At 47.4% G+C, this 20,303-nt stretch overlaps 2 protein-coding genes and 1 long non-coding RNA gene across 8 annotated transcripts in view; 2 read left to right on the top strand and 1 right to left on the bottom strand.

Annotated features, from left to right (window-relative positions):
- The window catches only part of PGD (phosphogluconate dehydrogenase), a 15,399-nt gene extending 12,092 nt beyond the window's left edge, over nucleotides 1–3,307 (top strand). Inside the window, exons 9-13 of the mRNA XM_067719958.1 lie at nucleotides 1,378–1,508; nucleotides 1,752–1,885; nucleotides 2,306–2,405; nucleotides 2,549–2,671; nucleotides 2,769–3,307. Of these exons, the coding sequence (XP_067576059.1) occupies nucleotides 1,378–1,508; nucleotides 1,752–1,885; nucleotides 2,306–2,405; nucleotides 2,549–2,671; nucleotides 2,769–2,888 (608 nt within the window). The 3' untranslated portion in view covers nucleotides 2,889–3,307. The remainder of the gene's footprint in view (nucleotides 1–1,377; nucleotides 1,509–1,751; nucleotides 1,886–2,305; nucleotides 2,406–2,548; nucleotides 2,672–2,768) is intronic.
- The window catches only part of LOC137215197 (uncharacterized), a 20,720-nt gene extending 9,456 nt beyond the window's left edge, over nucleotides 1–11,264 (bottom strand). The window contains exons 1-2 of the long non-coding RNA XR_010939211.1: nucleotides 11,085–11,264; nucleotides 251–3,464 (exon numbers count right to left, since the gene is read on the bottom strand). This is a non-coding gene — a long non-coding RNA (uncharacterized lncRNA). The remainder of the gene's footprint in view (nucleotides 1–250; nucleotides 3,465–11,084) is intronic.
- CENPS (centromere protein S) overlaps nucleotides 10,932–20,303 on the top strand; it is a 17,761-nt gene continuing 8,389 nt past the window's right edge. For 5 of the 6 annotated variants that reach the window (XR_010939195.1, XR_010939196.1, XR_010939200.1 and 2 more), the window contains exons 1-4: nucleotides 10,932–11,090; nucleotides 14,036–14,159; nucleotides 14,944–14,977; nucleotides 19,630–19,696. Coding sequence is in view for 3 of the 6 variants with exons in the window: in XM_067719989.1 (XP_067576090.1) it covers nucleotides 11,037–11,090; nucleotides 14,036–14,159; nucleotides 14,944–14,977; nucleotides 19,630–19,696 (279 nt within the window). In the remaining 3 variants the exon portion in view is untranslated. Of the gene's footprint in view, nucleotides 11,091–11,519; nucleotides 11,659–14,035; nucleotides 14,160–14,943; nucleotides 14,978–19,629; nucleotides 19,697–20,303 lie in introns of those variants that run through there. The other variant, XM_067720007.1, reaches the window with a different exon arrangement.

Raw genomic sequence — 20,303 nt, forward strand, 5'->3', positions numbered from 1 at the left:
TCTCCTCCTGCCTTTGGTTTCCTGTTAATTATGCCTGACTGTGTTTACAGTGGACTGGGTAGTTGCAGGCACAGTAAGGAGGGAAGCAGTTTGCTTAGTCCAGCTCTACAGAGAAGGAAGTTGACTGCTTTTTAGCTAATCTGAGCGCTACCCTGGGCCGGGGCCCAAGGGAACAGTAACTGGGAGCAGTTTATTCATCACTGCCTCAAAAAGAATCCTACTCTCTTGTTTCGGAGACTTTGTACCCTACCTTCCAGCTGATGGTAGTCAGGCTTCCTCCCTGGCTGCGTGCCATTCTTGTTTGTTGAACTGACGGGGAAATGAGTCTTCCAGCTAATCTTTAGGTAACCCCCGGAGGGTTACGCCACACTCGCCTCTTCCTGCTTTTTGTCTTCTGAAGCTTCCGCCTAAGAATGCTAAGTCATCCTGTGTGTGCACTGCAGGCGCCCAGAGAGCAGGGCAAGGACAAGGACGGGGAGACACCTGCTCTCAAGTTTATGGCCAGAACTCTTTCCTCAGAAATAAAGTCCTCTGTTAGTTCCCAAAGGTTTTACTTCATTCTGTCTGTTGGGGGAAAAAATGGTTAATTTATTCTAATTATATAAAGTGTCAACTGGGCAAGCATTTATAAGTGATAATTTTTAAGATACTAATATTTTAATATTAAAATACCATATTGGGGACTTCCCTGGCAGTCCAGTGGTTAAGAATCCGCCTTCCAGTACAGAGATGAGGGTCCAAGCCCTGGTCGGGGAACTAAGATCCCACATGCTGCACAGCACAGCCCCCACCCCCCAAAAATATTGAAATATTTTTTATTCAAATGAAGTAAAATTGTGAAACTGTAATGGTGACCATGGACATAGCAAAAACTAAACTGTAAGAATTAGAAAATGGAGTTTTTGAAGGGAGAAGTCTCAGTGTACTCGTTTCAAAGTGATGAGTATTAGTGCCTCAAAAGAAAAGCAATGAAGTCTTTGGTGACCATTTATAAATTAAAGTCCTCGCAAATGGAACTGAAATTTTACTGGAGGACCAACACGGAGTAATTCTTAATGATAGTGGTTTTGCTCTTCGTTTTTTCCCCTTAAAGTTCCCCTTTGAAGTTCATGGTGATCTTTGAGGTTGAATACGTGTATTTATGTTGGAGACTGACTTGGAGTTTTCATTTTCAAATTAACCGTTAGAGCTTTTTATGAAAGTTCTTTCTGATGCAGGTTAGCTTTGCGGCCGAAGGTTGAGACTTTGCGCTCGTGGTAAAACTGGAAATCGTGCTGCATTGCTCTTTTCCCTCATCTTCTCTGGCTCGTGTGCGCTCCTCCTCGGGTTCTGCCTGTGAGTTGTGGTGACTTGTTATCTCCCCCTCCCCCCACATAGGAGAAGCGGTCTTTGCTCGATGCTTATCATCTCTGAAGGACGAGAGGATTCAAGCCAGCCAAAAGCTGAAGGGGCCTCAAAAGGTCCAGTTCGAAGGAGATAAGAAATCATTCCTGGAGGACATTCGAAAGGTGGGGTGCCGCCCCGCAGTGGCAGCGGGATGGGACTGGCGGGGAGAACACCCCGAGGCCACGGGGAGGACGTGGGGTCTGTCCAGCCTTGCCCGTTGATCTGATATGCAGCCTTTCCTAAACCGTGTCCTCGTTAGAGCTGCACTGCGGTGGCGGGGGAGGGGGGGTGTGTGGCGGGCGGGGCGGGGATTAGGCAGCCGTGGGCCAGCTGCAGTTCTGATGAGTCTTTGTGCCCTCCTTTAGGCGCTCTATGCTTCCAAGATCATCTCTTATGCTCAGGGCTTTATGCTGCTAAGACAGGCAGCCACTGAATTTGGCTGGACCCTCAACTATGGTGGCATTGCCCTGATGTGGAGGGGGGGCTGCATCATCAGGAGGTGAGTGGTCGGGGCACCTGCCACCTGCCGTGCGGGAGCGCTGTGGTCTTAGGGCGCTCTCGGGGACGGTTTCCCTGGAACTGGTACAGTTGAGTCCTCTCGCTGGGACGTTGGCAACCAGGCAGGTTTAGGTGTCACGTCTCACTTTCTTCCTGCACGTCAGTTATTCTAACTCGAGTGTCCATCCTTCCCCGTCTAAAGTAGTTCTGTGAGCATGGTTGTGCCCTTGGCCCTCACCTCTCGGGACCTGGGCTGTCTGTATTCACGGCACGTACAGCGAGCTGGTGGGGATGGGGGGACAGGTGCCTTCGTACCTCGCGAGGGTATCTGTCAGCTTCCAACTTACTTCCCCTGCTTTCTGCCAGGTGTTCAGCCTGCTAGTTAAGATTCATTGATTTTTTTCCCTCTTGATTATTTCAGTGTATTCCTGGGAAAGATAAAAGATGCATTTGATCGAAACCCAGGACTTCAGAACCTACTACTAGATGACTTCTTTAAGTCAGCTGTGGAAAACTGCCAGGTATGTAGCCCAGAGCTGGGTAGTACGGGAACTCTGTCTTAGTGAGTTTTGCTCTGGGGGGTCTGCTTTTTCATTTATGCATGAAAATCTGTTGTCTTTTCTTTGAGCAAATCACTAGTCGTTGGCTTTACTTTTTTGCTCAGGACTCCTGGCGGCGGGCAGTCAGTACTGGTGTCCAGACAGGCATTCCCATGCCCTGCTTCACCACTGCTCTTTCCTTCTACGATGGATACAGACACAAGATGCTGCCAGCCAACCTAATCCAGGTGAGCTTTTGGAGTAGGCGATGAACATGAACCTGGGTGGTACCTCGGGTCATGTGCCTGCGTCTGTCCTATAACCAACCCATTTCTTGTTTTCTAGGCTCAGCGCGATTACTTTGGGGCTCACACCTATGAACTCTTGAACAAGCCAGGACAGTTTATCCACACCAACTGGACAGGCCACGGTGGCAGCGTGTCCTCGTCTTCATACAATGCCTGATGAGATTCTGTTAAACGCGCCACGACTCCACAGGCCGGTACATTCCACTTGCCACACAGCACTGCTTACCTGGCCCTTTGCCCTACTTTCTTCTCAGATCTTTGAAAATAAAGTGTCGTAAGAGACTCCTCTGAAGAGTCAACCCGAGTTTATTTGTAAAGCAGATCTGTGAGAACCATCGCATCCTCTGCCCTCGCCTCTTGGGATGGAGCAGAAATTGAGCGTGTGCGCGGCCTCGAGAGCCAGCTCCCTGAGGCGGTGTTTCCCGCGTGTCCCCCGTGGGTTAGGGAGACAGAGCTCTTCTCCCATAGGTGGGAAAGGTTTTTGTGGAATTTGATCAAACTGGAGTCTTTGTATCATGCAGCTGAATTCCCTTTTGCCTTTATTTAATAAAAATTTTAAAAAAAAGAAAAAAATCATATTTATGCTTCTTCTCCAGATTCTTAAATATTCTCACCTTATCCACACTGAGCCATATCCTCATTGGTAGAAGGATGTGCACCCGGTTTCATTACATTTGAATTAGTTTATTTCCTTCCTTTATTTAGCCTTCTTAAATATTTTCCTCTTTGTTTTCTTTAAAAAAAAACAAGAAAAGAAAGAAAAGACCTCAATAATAGTACCAGGAACAGCAAAGTTAGGTAATGATTAACTGGAGGGAAGGGTGAGGAGAGGTAGTCAAGGGGTGGGTGTACAGGCTTATGACTTCGGGCAAATTATTTAATCTCTCTGGCCTCAGTCTTCTCATTTGTAAAATGGGGATAATCATCGTACCTGCCTCCTTAAGGTTATTTTGAAGATTCACCTAGTAAAAACAGACCGACACTTGACACATAATAAGCACCTACTTAAGTGGTAATTATTATTATTACCACTTCAGGTGTGCCTGTCCCTGAAGCAGTGGCATTTCTGAGAGTTAGAAACCAAATGTTACTTCTCAGCACTCACTGGTGAATTCACTTTGGAAACCGGCCCTCAAAAAGTTCCTGGCAGGGCTCCTCTGTGTGCTCAAGTAACAACAGACAGATCTTAACTGAATACACTACCACCATAACCCCTTCACCACCACCCTGCCAGGAGGTGGATCTTGGGAAAAAAAGGCAGATTCTGAGCCAGCAGGTCTGGGGTGGGGCCCCACATTCTGTATTTCTAATGAGCAACCAGGCGAGGCCATTATGGCACAGGGCAAAATAAACGGAAGCTCCTTTATCGCTAAAAGAATATAACCGTCCTTTGCCTAGGTCCTTGACAGGGAGTTTTTTTTTTTTTACTATATATACGATTTCATGCCTTTGGAACTTTACATCCTGTGACTTATTTGAAAAATTAATGTCTGCCACACAGTGAATACTATTTAAGGTTGACTATTACTTCCTGCTGAAGGGGAGGTGGTCAAACAATTCTGAAAGTGGATAGAGGTGGCCACGGACGGGTTCTGCCCCCAGCCAGGTCCTGTCCAGCCTAACTGCCACAGGGACAGTCTGGTGGCCATTCCAGCAAAGGGCCTCCCTTGGCAGAGACTGTGGGCCTATTATCTTTCTGCTTTCTTTCTGCTTCCATTTGAGACACAGTGGAGTTAAGACATATGGATCAGGCAAGGGAGCAGACAGGACCTCTCAGCAGAGGTTTTAGGCAGGGGGTTTACAGGTGTTACATTTCTTTGAGGCACATGTGGAGCCATCTTTTTAGGAGGGGTAGAGAGACCGTCAGGATGTATATACTATGTTTAGTATGTATGTTAGCACAGACATGTTCGCTGTTTAGTAATAGATGTGCTGTTCCAGTAACAAACCACCGCAAACTCAGTGGTGTGATATAACCACCATCTTTATCATTCTCCTAATTCTGAGAGTCAGGAAGTTGGTACAGGAGCGACAGCTTGTCTCTGTTCCACAATGTCTTGGAGTCTCAGCTAAGACTTGAAAGTTGGGGGTGATTCCATGGCTGGGATCACTTGGCAGTGTCTGTCTCCTTCATTCATTGGGCGGTTGATGCTGGCTGGGACCTCAGCTAGGGCTACCAGCTGGAAAGGTGCACGGTGGCCTCACCACGTGGCCTTAGCCTAGGCAAACTTCTTACTTGGTGGCCCAGGGCTCCAAAGGGGAGTGTTCCAGCTAACAAAATGGATACCACATTGCCTTTTAAGACCTAGCCATGGATGTGACACAGCATTATTTCAGCCACATTATATCAGTTACAAGTGAGTCATAAGCTCTCTAAATTCAAGGGAAGGAGTATTAGGCTTTACCTCTTTTTTTTTTTTTTTGGCGGTACGCGGGCCTCTCACTGTTGTGGCCTCTCCCGTTGCGGAGCACAGGCTCCGGACGCGCAGGCTCAGCGGCCATGGCTCACGGGCCCAGCCGCTCCGCAGCATGTGGGATCTTCCCGGACCGGGGCACGAACCCATGTCCCCTGCATCGGCAGGCGGACTCTCAACCACTGCGCCACCAGGGAAGCCCTAGGCTTTACCTCTTGATGGCAGAGTAGCAAAGTTCTAGAAGAGCATGTGGGTCAGGAGATTTTTTTTTTTCCCCCAAATATAATCTGCCACGTATGCTTCCCTGGAAAAGGACAATTTGTTACATGGGGAAGTTGGGAACTCTGGCCCTATTTGGGGGTTTTCCTGAGGGCCTCATACAGTATTTATGGAATATATAAGAATATAATAATAGCTAACAGAGTGTGTGCCAGGCACTGTCTTTTTTTTAAAATTTATTTTTTTCTTTTTTGGCTGCGTTGAGTCTTTGTTGCTTGCTGCATGCGGGCTTTTCTCTAGTTGCAGCAAGCAGGGGCTACGCTTCGTTGCAGTGCGCGGGCTTCTCTGTGTGGTGGCACGGGCTCTAGACGCGTGGGCTCAGTAGTTGCGGTGCACAGGTTTAGCTGCTCCGTGGCACATGGGATCTTCCTGGACCAGGGATCAAACCCGTGTCCCCTGCATTGGCAGGCGGATTCTTAACCACTGTGCCACCAGAGAAGCTCCCAGGCACTGTTTTTTGTTTTTTTTGTTGTTGTCGTTTTTGCGGTATGCGGGCTTCTCACTGTTGTGGCCTCTCCCGTTGCGGAGCACAGGCTCGGGACGTGCAGGCTTGGCGGCCATGGCTCACGGGCCTAGCCACTCCGTGGCATGTGGGATCTTCCCGGACCGAGGCACGAACCCGTGTCCCCTGCATCAGCAGGCAGACTCTCAACCGCTGCGCCACCAGGGAAGCCCCCAGGCACTATTTTAAGTTTACTCATTTAATACAACAGCCTCTGAAGTAGGTACTACCATTATCCCCAATTTACAGATGAAGCCCAAGGATGTGAAGTAACTTGTCCAAGATCACATAGCTCCTGCAGAACTGAAAATTGAGCCCCGGCAATCTGGTGCCAGAATCCATGCACTTAATCATCAGACTATCTTACTGCTCAATGTGTACGATGGCAGATTTACTGTACACCTACTATGTGCCAAGCACCATGCTGGGAACCATTTATTTAGAGGTGAGAGAATTTGAAAGTCCTGACCTCATGAGCTCCTAGAATACATATAACAGCCGATGGAGATGGAGTTCTGAATCAGCATTTTACAATGCAAATTTAGGGAAAATAAATGATTAAACATTTATGGGACCCTATTTAATGCAGCTGGAAGGGGCTCAGGAAACCTGCAGTGTCCTTGCCTTATTTATGGTGAGGGCAGTGGGACAAGAGAAGAGGATAAGACTGTGGACTCAGAAGCCAGGCTGCTCATAATCAAATCTGGGCTCTACCACCTCCTAGCAGTTCAACCTCTGACAAAGTCCTTTCACCTCTGGGATACTCTTCCCTCATATGTAAAATGGGGGTAACAGCACCCACCTCCAAGGGCAGGGCACCTAGGGCACAGCCAGGAGCAAGTCAGCGCTCAGTGTTAACCAAGGGGCAAGAGGGCCTTCTCGGCGCAATGCTGACACCTAGTGGCCAGTTTACATGCCAGCTCTTCATCCTGTGAAAATAGTCCCAACCAATCACAGTTGACCCTTGAAAAAGAGGTGGGTAGGTAGGGGTGCTGATCCCCACTTTCCCCCTCCCGCAGTTGAAAATCTGCGTATAATTTATAGTGGGCCTTCCAAGTGTGTGGTTTGGCACACAAAGATTCGACCCACCGCATATCGTGTAGTGCTGTAGCATTTAGTACTGAGAAAAACCCTTGTGCAAGTGGACCCGTGCACTTCAAACCCGTGTTGTTCAGAAGGTCAGTGTACATCCATTTTCTGTAACATAATACCTCAGCCCTGGACCTCTCTCTTCAGATCCTAAAGGGTTAGGGTATTCTGCACGTGTCACTGGAATAATGCTCTTTCAGCCTGGGAAGCAGCTGCTTTAAAGTGAGATACCTTGCAAGGTAAAAAGCACAGATGCTACCTGGGAAATAATTGTTACTGCTTCTTAAACACTTATGTGAGGCAATTTAAACCTCACAACTGCTCTGCGAGGCTGGTCCTATGATCCCCACTTTATAAATGAGGGAACTGAGTCTTGGAGGGGTTCTGACTTGCTCAGGGTCACCAAGCTTGTGAGAGGGGCTGGGCTCTGAACCCAAGGCCTGGTCCGAGGGCTGGAGTTCGTTTAAAAATGCAGAATACAGGGCTTCCCTGGTGGCGCAGTGGTTAAGAACCCGCCTGCCAATGCAGGAGACACGGGTTCGAGCCCTGGTCCAGGAAGATCCCACATGCCACGGAGCAACTAAGCCCGTGTGCCACAACTACTGAGCCTGCGCTCTAAAACCTGCGAGCCACAACTACTGAAGCCCGTGTGCCACAACTACTGAAGCCCGTGCACGCCTACAGCCCATGCTCTGCAACAAAAGCCCATGCACTGCAACGAAGAGTAGGCCCCACTCACCGCAACTAGAGAAAGCCCGCGTGCAGCAATGAAGACCAACATAGCCAAAAAAAAAAAATGCAGAATACAGAAATATATAAAGTGAAAAACTTGAGTGCCTTTATCTGCCTTCTCTTCAACCCATTGCTCAGAATTTAACTATTTGTCATGTATCCTCGCAGCTTTTTCTATTCCTTTCAAATATCCCACATCCCCATATAGATGCATATGCTCTTTTCTTTAAAAAAAAAACAAAAATAAGATTGTTCTGTACATACTAGTCTGCAAGTTGTTTTCTTTCACGTAACGTCCTAGAGGGCCTCATTCTATAAACTGGCAATTTAAATGCCTTAGAGTTTAGTGTTTCCAAGAACCCTTCATAAATCATTCTGAAGAATAAAAACCTTAGATTGTGCAACGAACCACTCCCTAATAACTTTGCATGTTGAACCTCTGCCTCCTCAGCCCCCAGCAGTTCAGCGTCAGCTGAGATGTGGGGTAGCTGCGGGGTCAGGAGTCAAAAGGCACTCCTGTGTGATGCTTCGCCTGCAGTCTCTCTCTCCTTTATCCCTGACTTCCACCAGAGAGGTAGTAAGAGGGAGGGTGCCTGTATATTCTTCCAATTAAGCACAAATAAACTCTGAGCATCCTTCTTTTCTTTGGTAGTTTCATTCATCAGGAAAGCCAGATGATTTTAACATGCAGTGAGAAGGTGCTGGAATAGAGGAAAAGACTGGGATGTGATAAGGCCTCTAGGGGCTCTCAACGTGAGTTAAAAATAAACACAGCACTAAACTGTGAAAGAAGTATGAGGAGGTCCAAAAATATGATTTTCCTCTTGATGACTGCGATAAGGCTTTAGAAAATACACAGGTTTCCCCCTTCCTGAAAGTTCACATTCCACCACTTTGCTTTTATGAAAGCCCTGCGTTAGTACCTGCTTTTGCTAACCGAAAGAAATCCAAAGAGAATTTTCATTTTTACGAGAAAAAAGCCGTTGCCATACTAATGTAGAACTTCATAGAAGTGCAGTGGCTTAGTGCAAACTTTCAAAAGCAGGGGATACCTGTACATATATCTAAGTCAAATTTCTTTAAAAAAATCGGGGGGCCTCTACTTTGTCAGGACTCATGGAGATGCTGCTGAGAGTCAGATCCTCAACAAACATTCAGTGAACACCCACCGTGCACCCGGCTCTGGGGCTTCACTGGAACTCAGCGAGCTGGGCACTCAGGTCTGCATCTCACAACTGATTCCAACACAGTACATTCTTTTTTTATTTATTTTTTACAATGCATTCTTTCAACTTTGATTCAGTAAGTGTTTACTATGTGCCAGGCCAGCAGTGTGCTAGGGCCAGTTCCTACAGTGAGAGTTGATTTCTAAATTTTCAGGACTACTGAAAACCAGAAACAAACACAGCCATTATTAAGAATTAAGTTCCATAAATTTGGGCTTAAATAAATTGTATTAAAAACAAAGGTAGTGGGGCTTCCCTGGTGGCGCAGTGGTTGAGAGTCCACCTGCCGATGCAGGGGACACGGGTTCGTGCTCCGGCTGGGCCCGAGCCATGGCCGCTGGGCCTGTGCGTCCATTGCACATTTTTCTATCATCTACGTTCTTGACGTTATTTCCACCTATTGTGTCTGACTGGTGGGTGTGCAGCATCTCTTCTCTGTGTGAGACCGTGCCCCACAGGGTTAACAGAAATCCTTGAGTGTGTCCTACCGAACAGCAGATAAGGGAACCGGCTGTTAGAAACCCCTCTGCTTGCAGCCTCCTTTACTGATGAAGCCTGCTTATTTGTTTTTCCATTCTCTAACTGCATCCCCTCCAAGCTTCACATAGCCTAGGTAATGTATCACCAGACTTCTAAACTACCCTTATAGATAACGCTTCTGACGTATGGGTCACTATAGTAACAGGGGGCTTGTTTTTGTGAACTTTGGAGTTGGCTCCTGCCCAGTTCAGACCAGCTAAAACTAGTTCGGACCACCGACCCTAAAACTGCGCCTGCGCAGAACACTGACGGCCTCACCTTTTCCCTGCCTCCGATCACCTTTCCCCACACCTAAGACCGCCCTACTTCTTTATCCCATAAATATCTCAAGCCTCTGGCCTTCTGGTACGCGGGCCTGAGATTTGTTCTCTTGTCTCCTTCCATGAGGACCTCGTCAACAAACTCTCTGCTGCAAACTTGTGTCTCCGTGTTTGGCCTGCTGCTCCTGTGGGGCACACAAACCTGGTTTGGTAACAAATGCTGAGTTCAGTTTCCTCATATTGGTGGCTTGAAATCGGCCATGGTGGGAGTATTTACACCAAGGAAATCTACAGATCTACAAATTAATTCCTTGTTGACTGTTTACTTAAGGAAGTGAGTGGGGAATATGTTAATAATGCAGATTAAACTTGAATGTGTATGGTGTCTGCAGCCTTTACCTCATGAATAGCACAAGTTGAGGAAATAACTCTTCCAGTACTTGACACTATTATTCGACTCAGCAGAGAAGTTCCTTACTCATGTCATCAACGTGTGAGTGAAGCTCCAAAGGAGGAAAGTAACTGAAGAAAGTTTGGAAGCAGTGAAGATCCAACATTGGGTTTCACTTTACTTTTTTTTTTTTAATTTTTTGGCCGCGCATCACAGTATGCAGGATCTTATTAGTTCCCTGGCCAGGGATGGAGCCTGCGCCCCTGCAGTGGAAGCGTGGAGTCTTAACCACTGGACCCCCAGGGAAGTCCCCTATTTCACTTAACTCTTAACGTAAAAGAAAATCAGCCAACATTCGGGCCATAGCTATATTCCTTTGGCAATGGCAATGGGGTGAGCAACTTATTCGCTTAAGGGGATAGAAATCAAACATTTATCCGTGGTCTGACTTTGTGACACTACAGAATTAGAAAAACCCACACTGGATTTTGCAAGGCACACCAAGGTTACAGCCGCATGTAACTTACAATACGGAGTTGTGTACCGTTGTCCCTGTTTTTTCTCTCTCTCTCTCTCTCTCCCTCCCCGCCCCCCTACCCCCACCCGGGGAGCCGGTGCTGCCCACTGTGCTCCGCGCAGAGCTGGCTCTGGGGTCCCCGGGGAGCTCGGCTTGGGCGGGGCGGGAGCAGATAGGCTGCGAGGCGCCCTTCCCAGAGCCACCGCTAGGGGCCGAGAGCGAGGCAGGAGGCAGCTTCGCGCTTTGGCCCCCCGCGCGGCCCGTCGCCCGGCGCCGCGGCGGGAAAATCCGACTGGGCCTTCCCGGCCACCGCCACTGTCTATCATCGCGCGCCTGCCAGGATCCGCCCGCGGTGATGATGGAGGAGGAGGAGGGGGCCGAGGAGCAGCAGCGATTCTCTTACCAACAGGTACCGGAGAATGCAGTCTTGGCTGGGCTGGGGGAGGACGGCGTCTAGATTGTGCAGGGGAGAAAAAGGCCCTGCCTCCGCCCGCCCTCGCCTTCGTGCCGGGGTCGGAAGGCGAGCTCGGGCCTGCGCGGGCCGGCTCGTGCCGGCTCCGGCCGCCTAGCGCCTGCGCTTAGGCCGGCTCGGCTGCCGCGGGGGGTGCTGGGAGGCGGTTTCCATGGTATCGCGGATTGGAGCGTGCGGGCGGCGGCGCAAGAAAGGAGAGTCCGTGGAAGTTCCTGCGGCGCTCTGCGGAGGCCGGCGGCTGGGGCCCGTCTGGCTTTGGGGCAGCCTCAGTCTCCTCGGACAGGGTCGTTGTGAGGCGCCTGGCGCGCGGCACAAGCTCGAAAATGTTGGCTTCCGTAACCCGTGCGCTCTCCGTCCTGCCCGCGAGGAGACAAGCCTCAGACCCTGGTGCAAACCCCCAGGCCGTCCGGCTCCCGAGCCCATCGGATGTGGGTTCGAATCTCGACTCCGCCCGGAGGGTTGTGTTGACTCTGCCCAAACTCAGTTTTCCTAGATGGACAATCGGGTAATAACCAGTTCTCGGGAGAGTTATGGGTATCCAGTCCTTTAGTCAGCACCGGAATAAATACCGCGTGGCAGAATCGAGAGAACAGTGTTGTAAAGAGGTGAAAACCAAGAACCAGGGTGGCAGCCTCAGAGAGGATTAACCGAAGAGACACGGGAATGAGCTTCTAAGGTTCAGACGCTGTTTACCCACTCCCTTCCTTTATTTTGAAGTTCAAGCCTTCAAGAAAAAGTTGCAAGAATAATGTATTCATCACCCATATGCCCCTCACCTCGATTCACCGGTTAACGTTTTGCTGTATTTGCTCCCTTGCTCCTTTTTTCGGAATTATTTGAGAATTAAATACACTTGACACTTCACCTTTAAATTTTAATACTTCAGCATGCTTCTCCCAAGAACAAGGGCATTCTGTGACATAATCTCTGATCACACTCAGGAAGTTTGATATTGATAAAATACTATGATCTAATGTCAGTCCATATTCAATTTCTCCCAGTTGTCCGAAAGATGTTCTTTTTTTTCTTTTTATTTATTTATTTTTGGCTGCATTGGGTTTTCGTTGCTGCGTGCGGGCTTTCTTCAGTTGCGGCGAGCGGGGGCTCCTCTTTGTTGCAGTGCGTGGGCTTCTCACTGCAGTGGCTTCCCTTGTTGCGGAGCACGGGCTCTAGGTGCGCGGGCTTCAGTAGTTGTGGCACAGGGGCAGGTGGGATCTTCCTGGACCAGGACTCGAACCCGTGTCTCCTGCATTGGCAGGTGGATTCTTAACCACTGCGCCACCAGGGAAGCCCCCAAAGATGTTCTTTAGTGGTGTTTTTTCTTCATCCAGGATCCAGTCAGGGATCATGCCTTGCATCAAGTGGTCCTGGCTCCGGTCTTCCCTGGAAGGGTTCTCCACCTTCTTTGTGTTTCATGACATTGGTGGTTTCCAGGAGTCCATTCATGGCACAGATGTGGTGGGAGATAATCTGTTTGAGAGCAGGGACTGTCCTTTTCAGTTTTGTGTTCTCAGCCCCTAGTACAGAGCGTGGCTCTCAATAGACAGCGCTTACTGAGTAAGTGAGTGAGGCTGCAAAGATGGACTGAGAAATTTGAACCTCGTTCTCTATGCAGTGGTGAGCGGGGGATGGGGGGGGGATCCAGCCATTCACTCAGCCAGCTGTTCTTGCCACTAGGTGGACAGCTGTGAACAACACTTGAAGGGTCCTGCCCTCGAGGAGTTTAGAGTCTAGATAGAGATTTAGCCTCTCAGTGTTCAGCATCGAAGAAGGCACTTAGCCCGTTCCAAGAGGTGGGGGGGAGGGGCCGGCAGAGAAAACTTCTGGAGCAGTCGGAAGGATCCCTTGTCCTGTTCCCCCGCCCCTAACCTCACCTCTACAGATACCTACAAAAGATCCCTTGGAGGGTTTTTATCCTTCCCAGAGTGGTGGTCTCTTTGTCTCCTCTCACCAATGCCCTCTACTTACCTACTCTTGTGACATCTGAAACTAAGGAACGTAGGTCCCTTGCTTATCTGCCTGGCCTCTACTCTGGGGTCCTGGACTTGTGTTTTTGCAGTTCCTCCTCATCTTGCTTCTACCGTGAACATTTGCTGGTAGAGTTGATACTGTCTTGGGTTCAGCTGTCACCATGTCCACTTCAGCTCTGTTTCCAGCACAGGTGGAGCCCACACAGGGCTCAGCAAGTTTATTCACATGAGACGGAGACCTTGGCTTAGCTTGTTTGGCTTCTTTACTCCTCCGCATGCGTAGAATTATGCTTTCCAGTACCTGAAAGGGTTGCTGAGGAGCAGTGAGGGTCCTGTTGAGGTGGGCTAGCAAACCAGCAAATCAGAGGAGGGTCCGATGTAGCCTCACGAGGCTTTCCCTGTGTTGTCCTGATCATTCGTCCTGTCTCATGCAGGACAGGGGCTGGCAAGGACTTGAAGCACAGGGACGGGATCCTTTTGCATTTGCTTGATTAACCCCCATATGGGGGCAGAAATCCCTGTCTTTTTTCATTGTGTTGCCCAGACACCTAGCACACGCCTTCACGCAGTAGGCACTTGGCACATAAATGTGGAATAACTGAGTAAAGTCACATAGATGCCTCCCAAGTACCAGTCTGCCTTCATTCCCTGCTGAATTGCCATCATAATTCCTTACCTTTACTTGACCTAAATCATAACCATTAACCATTAACATTAAAGTAATGTTTCTACAAGTCACACTCCAGAGGGCCCCATTAATTTTTTAGTACAGTTGAAAACTCACTCACTCAGCCATTATGGAAAGTGCTGAAGGAATTAGGGTGAGCAGACCCTCTCCTAATCTTAATTTTTTAAGATGTGAAAAGCTCTTGTTTGCAATCTTACCCACGAAGTGTTTTGATTTTGCTTCAGAGGCTAAAGGCAGCGGTTCACTACACTGTTGGCTGTCTTTGTGAGGAAGTTGCGTCGGACAAAGAGATGCAGTTCAGCAAACAAACCATTGCAGCGATTTCGGAGGTGACTTTTCAACAGTGCGGTATGCAGCCACGGTCTTCCTGTAGATGTACAGAAAGCCCAGAGGTTGATTTGCCTGGGAGAAATGTGTGGGGGTGGGGTGCCATGGCATGTCTTACCAGCAGACAGAGAACATTATCATTGAACACCGTTCGTGAAACGTTTCTTTTATTGGCCGTAAGATTCAGATAGCTTATGGAAAGAACTATTTTTTTTTCTTTCTGTTACCCTAACACGGGGGCATCAGCACCTTTATTTTATTGTGCTGTAAACTGCCGGGAACATTAGACATAAATTTCATTGCTTTGTAACTTTTTTATATCACCCACAGTTTGACAGTTGAATTTGCAGCCTTGGTATTTGCTTGACTTCAGAGGAGATTAATGTCCTCCTAAGCCCTAACTCGTAGCAAAATTTAAAGTTAGGGATAGCTTCTAGGAAGGAAAGGTGTAGCCATAATTACCAAAGGCTTGTAATGAAGGGTGGAGGGGGCCAGGGAGGCAAGGAGGTCATAACGAATCCAGCGATGGACCTGCCTGAAGGGCCTGCTCTCACCTTTGAAAGGATTTGTTGTATTAGTCACTGTACTTACTGTAGACATTGAGACTTCACTTTTCTCCCTCTGAAATAAGATTGAGGTGGGGGGTGGATTTCCCTGGTGGGCCAGTGGTTAAGATTCTGTGCTTCCAAAGCAGGGGGCACGGGTTCGATTCCTGGTCAGGGAACTAAGATCCCACATGCCGTGCAGCACTGCTGAAAAAAAATTGCTGTAGGGTAGCTAAAGCACATCTCTTTTTCTCTTTCAGAAAATTTTGCCAAAGACCTTGAGATGTTTGCAAGGTGGGTAGAGAGCTTGATTGTGGGATCTTTGTTTGTTTACGTGCTATTGATACGCCCCATCTGGTGGTGAATTTCAGGAGAGCTTTAGCTTTTTTCTCCCCTGTGTTTTGTGGATGCTCAGTCTCCAATCATGATTCCGTAAGAATGTAACATCTGCTTTAATCACTGTCCATTCAGACTTGATTTGGCATTTTTTGAAGCTTTCCAAGTATTTTTTGTTAACGGAACCAGAGTTATTCAGTTCCAGGTTAAAAAGGTAGGAATCATGTCTCCAGGACTCTGTGCACAGTGTGTGTGCTTTTAAGGCCATTTCTGCAGGTGGTGTAGCGCTGGGGCGTGAGGCTGGGCGCCCGGGCTGGGCTGCTTCGTGCTCCGCGGGGAAGCTTGCAGGTGTCAGGATAATACAGCCCCATGGCCCGTCAGCCCTGCATTTGCTGAGCTTGTTACAAGTGAGACACACGCTCCTTGAAAAGTGTGTGACTTACTTTCAGCTGGTAAAGTGTTAGCTTTTACAGGTGATTTATGCTCCTCTCTTCAATTAGTACTGCAGGTAATTGAAAACAATTGCAACGAATTGCTTTCATGAAGCAATTTGAATGAGGAAGGCCTGAAAGGGCCAAAGCTTTCTAATTTGCTCCCACTTCTGATTTGGTGCCAGCCTCTCCCACACCCCATACTTTTCACCTTGCTCCTGTTAGCTCTTTTTTTCTCCGATGAATATTCTGAATGAATTAAAGCAGTAGGTTCTCAGAGGGCAGGCTCTAAATCTTTCCTATTCCTGTGTATGAATCCCTAAAAACCGCTTAGCATCTTCAACTTGGCCAGAAGGGATAAGGATAATGTATGGGATACTGATAGCTTATATGGCTTATCATTGTTAATTCAGGTGGTTGCCCCTTACCTGTGCCTCGTGCCCACCCCCACTCTGAGTCTCCTGTGAAATACACTTACTACCTTTACTTGCCATTTCTTTTCTTCTTTTTTTTTTAAATATGAGCCCTCTATACTACAAAGGAAGACACAAAAATGTAAATAAGTAGACAATGGTTATTTGATTTGAACATAGAGTTTATCAGGACAGATCACCTCAGCACTATTGACATTTTGGACTGGATAATTCCTTGTTCTGGTGGTGGCTGTCCTGTGCATTTTAGTGTGTTTAGTGGCACCCCTGGCCTCTACCCACTAGATGCCTGTAGCAAGCCCTCAGGTGTGAGTTTCCTTTGCTACTTCTGTGTTAGTTGTGGGAAAACACAATGAAACTTTAAATACTTCTAAATACTAGGAGTAAAAATGAAATTAGGGGACTTCCCTGGTGGTCCAGTGGTTAAGACTCCGCACTCCCAATGCAGGGGGCCTAGGTTCGATCCCTCCTCAGGGAACTAGATCCCACGTGCCGCAACTAAAAGATCCTGCACATGGCAACGAAGATCCAGCGTGCCACAACTAAGACCCGGCACAGCCAAAAAAAAAAAAACCTACAGAGATTTTAAAAAATTTAAAAAGAAATAAAATTAGAACTATTTAGCATTGTAACACATTAAGCTTTCAGGTACTCTGTGTTTTTTATAGTTTTTTTTTTAATAGTCATCGTGCTGTACATTACATTCCCATGATTGTCTTTTTATTTTATTTTATTTTATTTATTTGGTTGCGCCGTGTCTTAGTTGCGGCAGGCATGCTCCTAAGTTGTGCCTCATGGGCTCTTTAGTGGTGGCACGTGTGCTCCTTAGTTGTGGCATGTGAATTCTTATTTGCGGCACGCGTGTGGGATCTAGTTCCCTGACCAGGGATCAAACCCGGGCCCCGAGCATTAGGAGCGCGGAGTCTTCACCACTGCGCCACCAGGGGAGTCCCTGTGTTTTTTATAGTTACGTTAAGTCCATTTCCTTTTGCTGGGCACTGGGGCAGAGTGGTGTGTGGGTATCACTTAGACTGTCAGCTCCACAAGGAAGGACATCATCTTTTGAGTAAAGGAGTCTGTGTAAAGGCTGTCAGCCTATGTTCTCTGAGTGAGGCTTTACTAGGAGATGCCGCCTCTTCTGCGGTGCTCACGTGGGTGCACCAGGGCTCCTCCCTCAGACGTCCTCCCAAGGACCCTGAGCGAACACAGGCACAGATTTTCTTTGCAGACTCATCCGTTGTCTTAATTTTACATTCGTTTTCAAAATAGTCCAGTTTGCTCTCATATAAAAAATCCTGTTTTAAAGTTTATCACTGAATAACATTGATGCTCCCAGAAGGTCAACTTTATCCTGTGGTTTTGAGTTTTCCCTGTCACATAGTCCCTGCCCTTAGAACTACTGTATGATTACCCCAGTTTGAGAAGTCTGAAATACATACTGTTTCAGGTTGGCTATATATTAAATAGTCTTTGGAGGCTGGGACCCTAACCAGTGTTTGCAACATTGTTTCTATGAAATAAAATGCATTTAAATTGTAAATACTATACATTCAAGTCACCTGTAAACTTTGGAAGATCATCTCCCAATTTAAGTTGTGAATTTCCCTTATTTAGCTTTGAAATCTCTAGTCACTTAATATTGTTAACATGTTAAAGATGAAACATTTTGAAGAAGATCGATATTCTACGGTAAATAAATTCTAGGGACATTTTGGGAATAATCTTTGAAACCTGTGTTGCTAAAAGTGTTATATGGAAAACCCCTTTGTTACGTTCCCTAGAGTAATTTTCTGGAGCCAGAGGTTTGATTTAGGAGAATCTCTGATGTGCAGTGGCTGGCATAGGATATACCTGCTCCTTCATCTGGGAAAGTGGTAACATTAAAACATGGTGCAGAGGGGACTTCTCTGGTGGTCCAGTGGCCAGGGCTCCACGCTCCCAATGCAGGGGGCCCAGGTTTGATCCCTGGTCGGGGAACTGGATTCCACATGCCACAACTGAGAGTTGGCACGCTGCAACTATGAGTTGGCGTGCCACAATGAAGATCCCGTGTGCCGCAACTAAGACCCGGCACAGCCAGGTAAGTAAGTAAATAAATATTTTTAAAAAAGAATAAAGAATATGGTGCAGAGAAACCAGGTGACAAGCTGAGTGGCAGAGACGATTGACTGCTGTTTCCTAAATGCTTCTCGTGAACAGATGAGCCGGTGTTATTCTGTGAATAGTTCAGTGCGCTGCTTCCTCGAACCTGCTCCTTGTATGGCACTTTACCAAGGCGGTAGTACCGCCAGAGCAGCCTGATCGTGTGATAGAGTTGAAGGCCACGGTGTGTCCATGGCACCCAGGGAACCTGTGGATTGGCTTCATACTTTGTGGCTGCTATTTTAGCACCTTTTTTTTTAAAATTTGTTTATTTATTTATTTTTGGCTGCCTTGGGTCTTCGTTGCTGCCTGCAGCCTTTTCCTAGTTGCGGTGAGCCAGCTTCCATTGTGGTGACTTCTCTTGTTGAAGAGCACGGGCTCTAGGCGCGCGGGCTCTAGAGCACAGGCTCAGCAGTTGTGGCGCGTGGGCTTAGTTGCTCCGCGGCATGTGGGATCTTCCCGGACCAGGGCTCGAACTCGTGTCCCCTGCTTTGGCAGGTGGATTCTTAACCACTGTGCCACCAGGGAAGTGCTCTGTCACCTTCTGTCTGACTTTTTTCCCCCTTTCCTCTGTTCTGGTCCTTGCAGGTGGCTAGTTAGAAGCTACCTTCTGACATGGGTATCATATCAGGACGGGCAGGTACTGTCAATCATGATGAGACGGCACATGATATTTTCACACTTGGCAGGATGTGAAAGACTAACGGCCAAATTATGGAGTATAATTTCTGGGATTTTATCTTTAACTCAACAGTGAGGACTTACTATGTGCTGGCCACTTGGATAGTTATTAAGGATACAAAGATTCCTCCTTATTCCTACTTACGAAGTTCCTACTTATTTTTGGAGGAAGTTAGAAATGGCAAGAAAGGGTGTAATTAGAGTAATAAATTATTGAATAGAGCTTATTATCTCAAATTACCTTTTAAAGCAGACATAGGAGGACTGGAACAAGAACTTGAGTCCATGTTGTGAGCAAGAGACAGACTCCAGTTGAAAGGATGTTCTTTGTTCTAACTGGGCTATTGTCGGGGGAATGCGTTATCTCCTAGTTGGGAAATGGGATATTAGGAGACACCTGCACAAGCTTTTTCCTGTAATGTAGCCTTTGGAGAAGAGCTTTAGGACCTTGGTGTAAGTGAAGCCATGCTTCATGGAAAGTCTCTGTTCTTCTGTTTAGCGTCTGCTTAAGCAGAGACGATCTTTGTATCGTGAGCTCTGTGTCATTCTCTTTTCACTGAAGGTGCTTCACTGACCTTCTTGCTTTTTGTATGGTGGTCTCTGTGTCCATTGTGACCAAGCAGGCCATTTGGGAAGGGTTTAACACCTCTCACTCCTTTCCCTGCTCATATTCTCCAAGCACGCTGGCCCTCAGGTGGAGGTGGACAGATGGGCTTCTGCTTTCTCTCAGTCTCTTTATTTAGTTGGTATCTTGGCTCGTCACTTCACTCATTTTTGTGTCACTGTTGCTTAATGACCTTAATCTGAAAAGATGGGCTACTTAGAGATCCTTGCTGGTGTGAAGTCTGGCCATGAACTTTTGTGTTTCATCAAAACTTTAAATAATACCAAACATTTTGGTGAATTGTTTCTGCCCTTTCTACAGACATGCGAAGAGAAGCACCATTAACACTGAAGATGTGAAGCTCTTAGCCAGGAGGAGTAATTCACTGGTGAGAGATGAATTTCTTTCCTCACTCCCCTTTCCCATCAGAATACATTATTCCCAATTAATCACTTGCAGCCATGAAGTGATTCCCCAGGGCACCTTGCATTAAAAACGAGAGATGCTTGAACCGTTCAGACCTGCCCGTAATTTATAGGCTTTCTTTCATTATGATGGATCTTACTAAGCCAATTTGAAATTTTCTAATCAGTGCTCTCTGGATTCATAATTTGCCTTTTTTGTAATGTCTCAAAACTTTGGTCCCATGTTTCATTTGGAGCATGATGTCAGAGACAGGTCGCAGGCCAGAGTGTATGGGGATAGTTTCGCTACGGTGCCCACAGTTCTGTTGGGCCAGGTATGGAAAGAGTATCTGTACATCTGGGATGTGCAGGAAAACGAGCACATTGTCTTTTCAAAGAAGTCTAGACATCATCTTGACCAAGCCCTCACTTTACAGGTGATGCTGTGATCCCAGGCTAGTAGCTGTGGCCGATGGCAGATCCAGGACACCTGTGAGGTTTCCTGACTTAGTCTGATCCTAGCAGTTAAAAAACTTCACGTTCCTCCCCAGAATGTGAGCTCCACGAGGGCAGGGATTTTTGTCCCCTTCT

The sequence above is a fragment of the Pseudorca crassidens genome, chromosome 2 (genome assembly GCF_039906515.1).
Source record: "Pseudorca crassidens isolate mPseCra1 chromosome 2, mPseCra1.hap1, whole genome shotgun sequence".
Classification (NCBI taxonomy): Eukaryota; Metazoa; Chordata; class Mammalia; order Artiodactyla; family Delphinidae; genus Pseudorca; species Pseudorca crassidens.